Here is a 15,069-nt window from a genome sequence, read left to right on the forward strand (position 1 = left end):
ACTCGACCACTAAAATGATCTTGAAAAACAGATGGATAGCGTGGATAACCCACATACATTCATAGTAGGCCCAACTGAGTTTACTCAGTATGATAAAAGCTTACTGAGTAACTTAGTATGCAATCCTATTTTCCTATTCCCTAAGCTACGACTAACTGGTGCGCGGTACTGACACTGATGGATTGCTACTCCTGTGTTCAGTGATCTGTGGGCCCCATCATAATATTAGAGGGATAAAAATCTCAGGTGGACCACACCACTGGAAAATAACAATGATTGGATATCCTTCATTAAAATCCTCCTAAGGCTCTGGATCGGGTCGGATCCATTCGAATCGGGTTTCGGATCAGATCGGTTCGGATTGCTTGATCCGAAAATCATTCGGATCTAAAATACCTAACTTGATCCGCACCGATTCAGACTGTCAGTTCGGTTCGGATCGAGTCGGATCCACCGGATCGGATCTGTTTTGCCCAGCTCTAGGTGATAGAAATTTTGTATATGAGGATATTTGTTCTTGCAAATGATTCAAGTGGTTATAACCATATGAATGGTTTGGATGGCATATAAACATCATGTTTAACTTAAGTAAGGTTTCAACCAACATTTCCATTCCCACGGTTTCATTTGTGTGGCCCAGTTAAATTTTATATCTGCCTTATTTGTAGGCTCATGTCCTATTTTGGTCTTTCAAAACATATGGTAAAAGTGGATTTGTCATGTAAATCCATGTGAGCCGCTCGGATACCTTGGCACGTGCATATTTCAGTGCCTGGGGTCACAGGCAATTCACATCCGGCTGGATATGGATATGCATGTGGCACAACGTTGCCCGAGCTCTGTAAGGCCCATCACGTGTGTTTTATCCCTACTGTTCATCTACTTTGCCAATTCATTTTAAAATATGATAATGCTGATCCAAAACTCAAGTAAGCCAAACCACTTAAAATAGTGTTGAAAACCTCTAGGAGCCACATAAGTTTTGTATCAAACTTATATTTATGTTTCGCTTCATCCATGTCTACGTGACTATATAAATAGGTTGGATGGTGATTTAAGTGGTTATAACCCACCTATAAAGTTTTCAACGGTGGGGGTTCAATCTCCACTGCCTTATCTTTGATCTGCATCATTGCATCATTTTTTTAGATCATGCGTAAAAATGATATGCCAAAACACATCCATATCATAGTAAGCCGAACAGAACTTAGGAATATTCCCTTGGCCGGTGCGGCAGGCAATCACTTCCTCATTTGAACATGTTTTTCCATTTTTTAAAGGTACATTTGACCGTACGTTGGGCCCACGGCTTATATCAGAACCACTCATTCTATGGACTATTATAATTGGCTATATGGGGCATGTTGGTTCCAACAATCTTATGGGCCCCACCATGGAATGCAAATGAGTGGTTGAAACTAAAAGGACCACTCCAAAGGATGGTTAAAGAATTTTCCATTAGCTAAATTGCAATATGAGCCGTCCACGATGGATTGCATCAGATGAATGGTTCGGATCACCAAGGTGGTTCTATTAGCGGCGGTCTGCCTGCAGGCTGCAGTTTCCAGCGGTCCGTCGGACTACTAAACCAGTCCACATCTCATCGTCTTTTATCGAAACAGTCGTTATCATGAGAGCGGCTGATTGGGTGAGGCTGGGAAACACCGACTTCCGTGAAGCCATTAACGTGGCCTCCCTTGATGTATCTTTGGTATATCCACGCCGTTCATCCGTATTATGTTAAAAAATGAAGCAGGTATAAGTCTCAGGTGGACCACAACATAGTAAACAGTGTCTATTGAACACTCATACGGCCCACCGTAATGTTTAATTTCCATCTAACCTGTTGATAGGGCCAAAAAGACCTCGATGAATGGAAAAAAAAAAATCAGATTGATTCAAAAACAATTTGGCCCACAAGAAGCTTGTAATTGCGGGCATTCATTTCCCACTCTTTCCTGTGGTGTGGTCCACCTGAGATTTAGATCTGCTTCGCTTTGGGCATCCTCCCCAAAGTAATCTGGAAAAACGGATGAACAGCATGGATTTACAATAAATACGTCGAGGTGGGCCCCACCGTCACTGCCTCACCGAAGTCGGGTGTCTCCCCGGCCTGACCGACTCCGCCATCCGTTACCGTTCGCCCAGCTGTTGCCGCGTGTTAACTTCTAGCCGTGCATGCCACCCACTGCATAACTGTAATCACATGGTCTGAGGACGTACTACGGGAATAGTGGACGCGGATTCCCTGCAATTCCTGCAGCCCAAAGCTCAGTGGGGTCCACTGTGATGCATGTGTTATATCCACTACGTCCATTCGTTTTGCCGGATCATTTTAGGGCATAGAACCTAAAATGAGTCAGATCTAAAGCTCAGGTAGACTACACCATATGAAAAAGTAGGAATTAAATGGCCACCGTTGAAGACATCCTGAGGGCTACAGAAGTTTTGGATCAAGCTGATATTTACCATTTCCCTTCATCCAGATTGGATCCACCTTACGAACGGATTGGATGGAATATCAAAATCATTGTAGAATCTAGGAACGTTTCAATGGTGGGCATCTTTATCTCCACTGTTTCCTAATGGTGTCGTCCACTTCAGCTTTGGATCAGCGATTGAATTCGTGGCCTAAAATGATTTGGAAAAACAAAGGGACGGAGTAGATACAGCACGTGTATCAGGGTGGCCCACACGGAGCTTAGGGGGTGCTGGAGGCAATCCTCGTCTGGGAGGTGGGCCACTCGCTAACGCGGAGAATCGCAACCTCGCATACAGGCTTTATCCACGCATTACACATTTAGAAGGAGTACATGCCGTGACGTACTACATGTGCTGGTCTGACATGCAGAAGCAAGATCTGAGCCGTCCATCGGATGGGTCTCATCACGTAGATGATTAGCCCAAAAATCAAGCTGGTCAGGAACAACCATGCCAACCCTCGTCAGCCATTCTTTTTTTATAGCTCCAGATGACCCGACCGAACTGGGCTGATCTTTTGAACAATCTCGATTGTGGGACCCACTTGAGGGACGGCTTGGATCTCGTACTTTTATGGAAGGACGGTGGCGTGTAGGTTGTAGATGAGCTGGTGGAACACGCGTGTGAGGTTTGAGATAGCTCCCACGCGCTGATGGCATGGGCCAAAATCTCGCTGTTTTTTTATTTTTTTATTTTTTTAAATTCCCAAAGTACCCTTGTCATTGGTGGTTGAACGAACGTATTCTACGTCGTACACGCGTTCATGGATTGTGATGGGAGCCATTCATCCGTTGCCCCTGGCTTAGATGGTCAACAGCACAAAATTCGACCAACGAGATGATCAAGGCCGTCCACGTGGACCTTCACCAGTCCACTTTGTTTTAAACAAATGCCTATAAACCACCAATCAGTGTGATATTTCGGTCGTGGCCCACCCATGTTGCCGCCCATGCAACCAAAGGTTCAGATCACCGGAAACGGCCACACGAACGGGTCCGGTGGCGAATCTCCACACAAGTACAGTGATCGGAAGATCTGTAACCGTTCATCTAGCAGTCCTCGTGTCCTAGTATGTTTTTGAAAGGACTGGAATCCTCTACAACACCTGATGTACTTAGCTCGTAAAACCCAAGCACTTTGGGACCCACCATGTTGTATGTGTGAAATCCTTTTGGACCATCAGTTCCAGTGCCCGAGGTTAGGCCTTGGGTAAAAATATCAGCCATATCCACAACTTATCTGGGCCACACCATAGGGAAAGATGGGGATATGACGCAGACCATAGGTTTGTCAGTGGCACCACCATGATGTTTTACATCTTATCAAAGCCGTTAATCAAGAGTGACTCACCATTATGAAAGGAAGTGACCAAAATCTGCCTGATCCAAAACTCAGGTGGGCCACAAAGCATGAACTCAGAGGTTTTGGTAGCAATTTTACATTGTTTCCATTGGTGTGATACATCTGAGCTTTTATTGGGCTGATAATCTTTTGTGGACAGTGATAATAAGGGTTATCACATGATGGACGGAGTAGATTTCACATATACAACATGGTGGGCCCCAAAGAGCAAATGGGTGTTGGAAGAAAAATCTTCCGTAACATCCGTTTGTTCTATACATTGGCCCACTTGATGGAAATCTCAGATCGCTTGGTCTTGGTGGGCCCAGCAAACTCATCCGATAAGAGGGCCAATTAGCAATTAAGAGACGGCGGAAAGGGTCTCTTGGTCATTCACGTTGCAAAATACAAGCAAACTTCGTACACGAGCGGTGTAGAATATACGGTTCGTATTTTATACGGACGGAGCGGTCGAGTAGTATTATTCCCGCCTGTCGTGCCGCGCTCGATGCCAGCCTGATAACATCCAGCTAGGCCGCAAGACATGTGCCTTTCATTGTGAAATTACTAAGCACTCCTTCTTATCGTATAAAATTACTACGAATATGAACTGAGAGCTGCGCTCAAGTAACGGGCTGCTGTGGGGCCCACCTATTCTATGTATCAGATATCCATCGACCCCTTCTGTCGTGATTTCATCCTTGTGTTCATCGAATACACAAAAATATGGCCGATCCAACATTTTGTTTGGCCACATCATGCGTAAAAATATAAAATCATTCTTTAGGCCTCTATATTCACGTGGTGATGTCTATCTGGATATTGAAATGGTTTTATTTTCTGTGTGTCCCTTCAAAATAGTGGGGCCCACATGATGAATGGATTAGATGGCATATAAACCACACTTTGGACCCCAAACAGTGGGGAAGATTTTTTTGCTGGGGCATCCCTTCCCAACTCAGTCGTGCAGCCAACCTAACTTTCGGTGGGCGCGGATTAGATACTGACAAGGTCAGTATCCAAATCGCTACTGAAGTGACGTCACCAAGCTTTGTGGACCCCACCATGATGCGTGTGTTGTATCCATACCGTCCATCTATTTGGAGAGATAGTTTTATGACATGAGAAAATAATGAGATAGATTTAAAGTTCAAGTGGACTCTACCATAGAAAATAGTGGGGAGAGTGACATCCACTGTTCAAAATTTCTTAGGGGCCACAGTAGTTTCCGATCAAGCTTATATATATATATTTTTTTTCACTTCATCTACCTCTATGTTAAGTTATGAATAGGTTGGATATAAAAAATACATAATGGTGGGCCTTATAAATGTTTCAACGGTGGGTGTGACTAATCCTATGGTTTTCTGTGGTGGGCCCACTTAAACTTCAGATCTATATCATTCTTTTTTATCATGCCATGAAACCATCTCAACAAATGGTTGGACGGTATGGATACAAAACACGCATCATGGTGGGCCACATAGCTTGGTGACGTCACTTCAGTAGCAATTTGGCTACTGACCCTGTCAGTATCTAATCCGCGCCCACTTTCGGTTGGGGGCGCAATTTTGGGAAGCGGATTGGGTGCGGCCGGGTCTCACCCAAGACTGTACAGCCCTTAGGGTGGGGCACACCTTCATGTATTTACTGTATATCAGCACCGTCCATCCGTTTTTACAGACCATTTTAGTTCATGAGCCCAAAAACGAAACAGATCTAACTCTCAGGTGGAATATGCTAGAAGAAACGGTGGCTACTGAATGTTCTACCATTAAAAATTTCCTAAAGCCCACCGTGACGTTTCAATAATGTTTATTTTCCATCCAAACTGTTGATAAAGTCACAAAAACCAGTATGAATGGGAAGAACCAACATCAGCTTGATCCAAAACATATGTAACCTATAAAAAGTTATAATGGTCAATCACCACCATTTCCTAAAGTATGGTCCACCTGGGAAACGTAATCTGAAAAAACGGATGAACAGCGTTGATATACTATATATACATCAAGGTGGGCCACACCATATCTAGTGACGCCGGGCCACACCTAATCCGCTCCCGAATTTTGGCCCCATGGTCTCAAAGAGAAGGGTGCATCTAATAGACGGGTGGATCTGATGCACAGTGCCCGTGGGCCCCAAAAGCACGGTAGCATATACGCGTACCTGATGAACTGAAAAGAAGCCAAAGATTAAACGGCTGGGATTGCCAGAGGATGAAGTACAGCCGGGTACCAACGAAGATAAACATGCCTGCCAAGTGAAGGATGGGATCGTCCCTGGAAATATCTCTCGGTCCATGGCATCTAACTACACGGAAGTGGATTGGCTGGTGTATCACACACCGCGACCTCCCTGGTGTGTTGACGTCACCATGGTCGGTGAGCGCCACCGTAAGGTATGTGTTATATCTAAACTGTCCATTTACTCGAATAAATATTACCGTGAGCTGACCTAGTGCTGTACGCGAGTCCAATAAGTTTGACTGGGCTTAGCCACTAGCTGACCCTAGCTTGAACTTAGTTGGGCTTCGTCCACGGGCTTGACTCGGTTCAATGAGCAGCTTGAGCCAATTAGAACCACGATCAAATCTCCGTGACATTTTCTTAAATATATAGAGTGCACCTTCAATTTTACAAGGCATGTAAAATAGCAAAACGGCACAGTACTTCAGAGATATATCATCAAACATTCAACCGGCAACATAAACATCAAGATACAAAGGTATTTCTTTTATATTCATGCCTTTCCCTGCTACTAGCCAACACTTCCTTGAGTCATTTTATCTAACATTTGGTGAGCAACATCAATAAGAAAATAACTGAGCCACCAAACTAGTTCAATTCAAGATAGGATTTGATCTAAGTCTAGTTAAGCTCAGACAAGCATGATTTTAGCTTGATAGTTTTTCAAATTCAAAAAACAGCCCAATTTAAGCTCAGCTTTGAACTGAGCCGAATCAAAGCTGTTTCGAGTCCAGTCCAGCGAGCTAACATTGCTAACTCTGTTCGCGTACCATCAGTCGTTACCGCTATTTGTGGTGTGGTATACTTTTAAGTTTTCTATATTACTCATATTTTGGATCATGCATCTCACTTACATTTCGAGCTCGAGGATCTTCGAGCCACGCACACAAAAGCAAGGAAAGTGGTGTAAGGTACACCGGCCAATCTGCTTCCCAACGCAACCATCTGCACCAAAATTTGAAGGAGGGGCAACAAATCAGTGATCCAGACCGTTGATACAAGGCCCAAGTCCCCTATCAGTGATATAGACCGTTGATCCTAGGCCTATTTTGGAAAGACCATACCTGGATAATCATCGAAAGATCATGACCACCAATTTTAGAATTGAACGCAAACCGTTCTTTCATTCCTCTTCTCAGTCATCTACATGCAGGAAAAAATTCAAGGTTTAAGCTTTTCAAGCAGAGTAAAACTTCTGGGGTCCATACAAAGTGGGCCCCACCACACCAACGTTCCAGATCACCGAGCAATGTGCTCCACTTGTAAAAATGGAGTGAGAATACCGTCCGTAAAGCATGGGTTGTAGAGAATTTCAGTCCGCAGCGAGGTTATTATCGGCATTTAAAAAGTTTTGGGTTGTTTCTGTAATTTTTGGCACATAAGAGGGAGTGATCTGTCATTTTAAATTCAACTTAGACGGGCAGTCTTTAAAGAAGGAAGCCGACGCGTTTCATTGCAGTCGCTCCTTTTTCCAATCAATCCGCAGCTCAAGCCCAAATTTTTCGTCTTCTGAATCTCTTCGGCGATATCAGGTACTCGTTCTCTCCCATTTTCTACTGATTTCTCAACTGAAATCCTCTCGAAAATCAGAAATCGGAGCAGAAATCTCTCATTTTCGTGCGTTTCCCCGTTTGGCCGTCCAAAATCCTATTTCCGCGTTTTTTTGGTCGATCTGAGGAGTTTTTTTTGCTGATTTCACTGAAACCTCGCTCAGGAAGTGGAAAATCCTGTCGTTTCTAGCCCATTTGCTGGATTTGAGCAGTTTCTGCATTGCAATATCAGCGATTAGGGTTTGGTGTTCGATCTGAGAGCAAAACCTTGTTCTCTGCTGCGAAATCTGCTCCCCCATTGCTGATTTACTGGAAATTGGGGTTTTCTTTACTGTTTGAACCCTAATCCAGGGGCTTGAAACTCTAGATCCGAGCCACGATGCATTGATCTTGTCAGTTCAAATATCGGCCGATCTGATTCTCCAGACCCGGTTTTGTTGTTTCATTCTGCAGATTTTAGGGCTTTCGGATTGAAACCTCTCTGGTTGAAAGACGAGTTCGGATCTGGAGCTGATCTTAGGATATTTAGGTGTTTGGATATCCAATCACAGCATGTGAAGATAGTTTCCTTGATGTCCCGGATTTTCCTGATTGATTTCCCAGTCAAAACCCTAGCTCTTGGATCTTAGGGTTTCATCTGAGGTTTTCAGCTGAAATTGGTTAATCTCTGGGAAAAAAAGCCCTCTTTCTGGAGTTTTCAACCCTCCTTTGCCCAGTTTCAGCCTCCATGAAGAAGGCCAACAGAAACCCTCTGCTTGCCATTTCTGCCCCTCTCTTCTTCCATTTTCTCTTCGTCCATCTAATCTCTGCGGCCACCAACAATTCAACGTATGTCCCTCCCGACCAAATCCTCCTGAACTGCGGCGCATCTTCACAGGAAACTGATACAGATGGCCGCAACTGGTTGAGCGATGTAGGGTCGAAATTTGCCCCCTCATCAACGAATACAAACCCCTTCAAAGCCAATTACCAAGACCCATCTGTCCCCACTGTCCCTTACATGACCGCCCGGATTTTCACATCTCAATTCACCTACACCTTTCCTGTTGGGGCGGGCCGCAAATTCATCCGCCTCTATTTCTACCCTGCGAATTACAGCAATTTCAATGCAGCTAACGCCGTCTTCTCTGTCAATTCCGGGCCCTACACTCTCCTAAACAACTTCAGCAGCTACCTTACATCTGAAGCCCTGAACTTTGCTTACCTCACCCGTGAATTCTCCATCAACACGGGGGCTGGATTCTTGAACTTAACCTTCATCCCATCTCCAAACATCTCAAATGCCTACGCCTTCATTAATGGTATTGAGGTTGTCTCGACCCCATACATCTTCTCTTTTGGCAATCTTGTCCTAGCCGGAGACTTGACGTCCACATTCCAGATCGATAATAGCACTGCCCTTCAGACAGTCATCCGGCTGAACGTCGGCGGCAGTGATGTCTCGCCTGTCAAGGATTCTGGCCTGTTCCGGTCCTGGTCTGATGACTCGCCATACATATTTGGTGCCGGGACTGGCGTGGCCTATGTGAAGGACCAGAACATAACCATTGCATACACCCCTGGCGTCCCATCCTACATTGCACCGTTGGATGTCTACTCAACTGCCCGATCAATGGGACCGGACAAGAGCATCAACCAAAACTACAACTTAACGTGGATGTTTCCTGTTGATGCTGGGTTCACGTACCTGGTCAGGCTCCATTTCTGCGAGATCCAATCGGAGATATTCAAGATAAACCAGAGGGTGTTTGATATCTTTATCAATAATCAGACTGCTGAAGCAGGGGCGGATGTGATTGGTTGGAGTGGCGGGGATGGGGTTCCGGTGTATAAAGATTACATTGTGATGGTTCAGAATGGAAATCCATCACCAGATCTGCTGGTTGCACTTCATCCGGATGTGTCATCTGAGACACAGTTCTATGATGCAATCTTAAATGGGCTCGAGATCTTCAAGTTAAACGACACGGTGGGCAATCTTGCAGGGCCCAATCCGACTCCCCTTCCTGAACAAAACGTGAATCCGAGCTTGGTGAACCGTTCACCTCGGTCAGGGAATTCTTCAAAGAATCGGACTCCGGTCATTATCGGAGCGGCAGCGGCGGCCGTTGTTGTAATCTCTCTCATCTGCCTTGCTTTTGTTTTCTTCCGTTGCCGGAGACAAGGAAAGGACTCTGGCACCAGCGATGGGCCATCTGGGTGGCTCCCCCTGTCATTGTATGGCAACTCCCACTCTGCGGGGTCCGCCAAGACGGGCACCACGGGTAGCTACGCATCATCACTCCCATCAAACCTCTGCCGCCACTTTTCCTTCGCTGAGATCAAAGCAGCCACAAACGACTTCGATGAGGCTCTTCTCCTCGGGGTGGGCGGATTCGGTAAGGTCTACAAGGGTGACATTGATGGTGGCACCATGAAGGTTGCCATCAAGCGTGGGAACCCGCTCTCCGAGCAGGGTGTCCATGAGTTCCAAACCGAGATCGAGATGCTCTCTAAGCTCCGCCATCGCCACCTCGTCTCCCTGATTGGCTACTGTGAGGAGAATTGTGAGATGATCCTGGTCTATGATTACATGGCCCACGGGACCCTCCGTGAGCACCTCTACAAGACCCAGAAGCCGCCACTGCCATGGAAGCAGCGGCTAGAGATCTGCATTGGTGCAGCCCGTGGCCTGCATTACCTCCATACTGGGGCCAAACACACCATCATCCACCGCGATGTCAAGACCACAAACATCCTGTTGGATGAGAAATGGGTTGCCAAGGTCTCAGATTTTGGCCTGTCGAAGACGGGCCCTACATTGGATCACACGCATGTGAGCACCGTCGTCAAGGGCAGCTTTGGGTATTTGGATCCAGAGTACTTCCGGCGGCAGCAGTTGACGGAGAAATCCGATGTCTACTCTTTTGGGGTTGTGCTGTTCGAGGCTCTGTGTGCCCGGCCTGCCTTGAATCCCACCCTGGCAAAGGAGCAGGTGAGCTTGGCAGAGTGGGCCCTGCATTGCCAGAACAAGGGTGTGCTTGATCAGATCATCGATCCCTACCTGAACGGTAAGATTGCGCCGGAGTGCTTCAAGAAATTCGCAGAGACTGCAGAGAAGTGTGTGGCTGACCAGGGCATCGACCGCCCAGCGATGGGCGATGTGCTGTGGAACCTGGAGTTTGCACTGCAGCTGCAGGAGAGCGCTGAGGAGAGCGGTGGGGTCCAGGCGGATGCTGAAACCGTTCCGCTTGTCCATGATGGCATCACAATGGGGAAGAAGCATCTCGACGATTCAATGGGATTCGGAGGGAATGTGTCCGATTCGAAGAGCTCTGCCACGACCATGAGCATTGGCGGGCGGAGCTTGGCGAGCGAGGATTCAGATGGGCTGACGCCGAGTGCTGTGTTCTCGCAGATCATGAACCCAAAGGGACGGTGAGATCAACGGTCGGATTTGGAGATATATAGGATGGAGGACAGGTAATATTCATGGTTAGATCGTGGAAAATTTGGGTTTTTTATTTTCTTTTATTCTTTTATTATGGGAGTATATGAGTTTGATGAGTTTTTATGTTGTAATGTATTTTTACACTTGTTTTACTGCATCAGACAATCTCAGTTTCTCACAGACTCAAGAAGAATGCTGTCTTTTGTAATAAGAGTGCTGGATTTTCGCGCGGCGTTTTCTGCCGTTATTTGTGGGCATTTTGGGAATATTGAAGAAAAGTGTGAGAAAGTGCAGCCCTGGAACGGTTGTAAAATCCCTATCCCGTTTGAATTCTGTGTTTAGTATTCTTGTTATTGTTTTGTATAGTGACGGAAATGACCCTCTGCCGCTAATACCGTTTTACCTGCTGAGCTTCTTAGAATTGTTACATGATTTTGACCGTCGATCCAGGCAGAGGCTGTGGGGCCCACTGTGATGTATGGGTTGTTTCCACGTTGCCCATCCATTTTTCCAGATCATTTTAGGCTATGAGCAGGCTCGAGTGGATCCGCACCACAGGAAGCAGCCCACCCTTGAAACCTTACTAAAGCCCATCGCCATGTTTATTTGTCATCCAACGTGTTCATATGGTCAGATAGACATCGATGAAGGGAAAACATAAATTTGAGCTTGATCAAAACTTCTTCGGCTCTTGAGAAGTTTTTAATGGTTGGCGTTCAATCCCCCGGTCCGAGAAGTTTTTAATGGTGGGCGTTCGATCCCCACTGTGGTCTACTTGAGCCTGGGGTCTGCCTCATTTTTGGATTCATACCCTAAAATGATAGGGAAAAGTGGATAAAATGATTGGTGGCTAGGATCTTCCCTCCAGGATTTTGGACACGACAGATGGATGGTCTGGATTACTGGACGATGGGCCCCACTGTAGGAGCTGAGAGTCCTATACTCGTTAATTGCTGTCATTTATGTTTGGTGAGGGAAAAGGGAAAAACGCGTGGCCTGTTGCCGTGTGCTGTTAGATTGGATGCGGGGTCCACCTGATTGAGGAATGGACGTGTCGTTTGTCTCACTACCAAGTGGTGTGTCAGCTCATCATGTTTGCCTGGTGTGGTTGGACGCTACCAATAGCTTGTACACATGTATCACTACTAGAGGGAGATAAAAGGAAGATGCTTGGAACGTTCTTATCAGCGGATCTGTGGAGCCCACCACGATATATACGTTATATATATATATATATATATATATATATATATATATATATATATATATATATATATATATATATACGTTATATGACGTAGAGCGGGCCGCGGACAATTTCATGGCCAAAAGGCCCGGTTGACGATAGAAGTGATCCGAGCCATCGGACATTAGATCAGGCGTATCTCGCAGTCCGGAATGAGTTATTTGATTTAAAATATATGATTTTGGGGTAAAACGAGCTATTTTAGCCAGCCAACGCTGAGTTGTGCAACCTGGAATTGTGAAAAACCCCTGAATCGAAAGTCGTTTTCCTATTTTAATTTCGTTTTTACTATAAATAGTAAGTTTTATGCCTAACGTGAAAAGAGCTTAGAATAATTAGGAGAACGGTTTGGTGAAGCTTGACACTTACTATTTTTGGCCGAAAACCTTGCGCACTAGTAGACATCACGACCATATAGTAAGTCGCGAATTCTAAGAGTTTTAGTTGTAGTTAGATTCTGATTTCTTTCCTATTGCTTGGTACCCCTATTTAAAGGGTTGTGAACTCGTTTTTATTTATTCATTAATCAATTTTGAATTTATTAGAATTTATTTCTGCTCGACCTCACATGCTTCCCTACGTCATTATACATCCATTTTAACATATCATCTTAGAGCATGAACACAAAAAGAAGGCAGATGGAATGTTCAAGTAGACCACACTACCGAAAGCGGTGGGGATTGAATTCCACAGTTAGAAACTTCCGAGGGGCACAGAAGTTTAGGATCAAGATGATATTTACCATAGATAGGCCATCTATCCATTTTTATCCATTTTGACATGTCATTTTATGGCATAAACACAAAAAGAAGGCCGATTGAATGCTCAAGTGGACCACATTCCGGGAAGCAATGTGAATTCCACCGTTGAAAACTTCCTGGGGGAATAGAAGTTTCGGATCAAGATGATAAGAAGACAGACTGAATGCTCAAGTGGACCACATTGCGGGAAGCAATGTGAATTCCACCATTGAAAACTTCCTAGGGGCATAGAAGTTTTGGATTAAGATGATATTTATGTTTTCCCTTGGTACAGGTTTACTACCTGGCTTTACGAATCGTTGGATGGCAAATAAACATCACGGTAGACTCGAGGGAGTTTTCAACTGTAGAAATTCAATCTCATTGCTTCTTGTGTTTTTGGTCTAATTGGGAGTCTTAAATTTACCTCCATTTAAAGATAATTCTATAAAATGATATGTTAAAATGGATGGACGGCATGGATTAAACATATAGATCACAGTGAGACCCACAGATCCGCAACAGAACCATCCGTAACTGGCTAGGTCTGGAGGGAGTCGTACCTAATCCTCTCTGGATACTGAGCTGGACAAGAGCTGTTTACGGGTTGGTCCGTAGAAGGAAAGGAGACAACGATACTCTGGCGGAGTGTCATGGATAATATACGGATACATATAAATTAGTTATAAATTAAATACGTTTCATACAAAATAATTAACCTGAAAATTATGGGTCTCAGGTTAGATGCATCATGAACCAAAATTTCCACTTATTTTAATAATCTGACCGTCTGATTGATGGACATTTATTTTGTGGTTAAAAATAAAAAGATCACAGGCGTCCATTGATCAACGTTTAGATTTTTTTCAATCAATATGATTTTGGTAATGCAACTTAAGACAGCGAGTTTCAAATTTTGGTCCGTTTATTTTAAAGCAGGTGAAGTTTACAATTAATGCGCTGCGTATCAAGTCTCATACTCTAAACTCTGCCAGAGTATTTAACAATCCCTGGAGGCAGATAAAATGTTGAAGTGGACCACAAAGTCAGGATTGAATGCCCACCGTTAAAAACTTATTAGGAGCTGACGGTGGGGCCTACCTTGATGTATGTCGTACGTACATATTCCCAAAAGTATATACATATCTCAAGTGGACCGTACCAGCGGAAACTGTGAGTTCATGCTATCCACGATCAGGGACTCATCCACTAAGCTGGCAAAATGGACGGCTGCGAGCTATGGGGGCTTAATGAGATGTTTTTGGGAAATCCACTCTATCAATCAGTTTTTGCAACTCATTTTACGATATGATATTAAAAATGAGCCAGAAGCAAGACTTAAATGGACCACACTACAAGAAAAAGTAGGGATGAAACGCCTACCGTCGAAACTTATACAGGGATAGAGAAGTTTTAGATCTGGCTAATATTTGTGTTTTCAGTTAATCCCAGTTAGAATGACCTTATGAACGGTTTGGATTGCAAATCCCAGCTATGAATGGGCGGGGATCCACTTGGCAGGGAAAATAACCGTTCGTAGCTGTCCATCTAGTTGGCCCCACTGTGGATGGTAGATGATACAGAACATACATGGATCAGAAAATCCTATCCATCTAATTATCGGCCTACAAAATGACGGTAGGAAACTGATATGGGTGGTGGTAGCTATTCAGTCAGAGAAAGCAATGGATGTGATCGTCTTGTAGATGCGATTCTTCGGATTTCCCACTAGATGGACGGTCCAGATTGATTATTCACCGTTCCAAACGTATTTTGCGTGAGATGCTCTACCATATCCTGTTTCTACTGTTGTACCTGTACTTGATCATCTCCCCGTTTCATGTATTTAACACCGTCTGCCAGATGAACGGCTTGGATCTTCCTAACACGTGCTAGCTTGGCAGATCCCTGAGAACTATGGTTCTTATCAGCCTCTTATTGTCTACTACCAATCTTCTTGTGTTATCTTAACCGTCCATCTTTGTTTCTCAGTGTCCTATGCTGCCCAACGGGTATGATTTCTTCTCTTTTT

The 15,069-nt window shown here is 44.7% G+C and overlaps 1 protein-coding gene across 1 annotated transcript; it reads left to right on the plus strand.

The window, feature by feature from the left end:
• Positions 1 to 7,469: 7,469 nt before the first annotated feature.
• Positions 7,470 to 11,298, plus strand: LOC131253646 (receptor-like protein kinase FERONIA). The gene is made up of 2 exons (XM_058254733.1): positions 7,470 to 7,603; positions 8,075 to 11,298. Exon 2 carries the CDS (start codon positions 8,349 to 8,351, stop codon positions 11,040 to 11,042), a length of 2,694 nt encoding a protein of 897 aa, XP_058110716.1. The 5' UTR covers positions 7,470 to 7,603; positions 8,075 to 8,348; the 3' UTR covers positions 11,043 to 11,298.
• The last annotated feature ends 3,771 nt before the right edge of the window (positions 11,299 to 15,069 follow it).

Source organism: Magnolia sinica, chromosome 8 (assembly GCF_029962835.1).
Source record: "Magnolia sinica isolate HGM2019 chromosome 8, MsV1, whole genome shotgun sequence".
In the NCBI taxonomy this organism is placed as follows: Eukaryota; Viridiplantae; Streptophyta; class Magnoliopsida; order Magnoliales; family Magnoliaceae; genus Magnolia; species Magnolia sinica.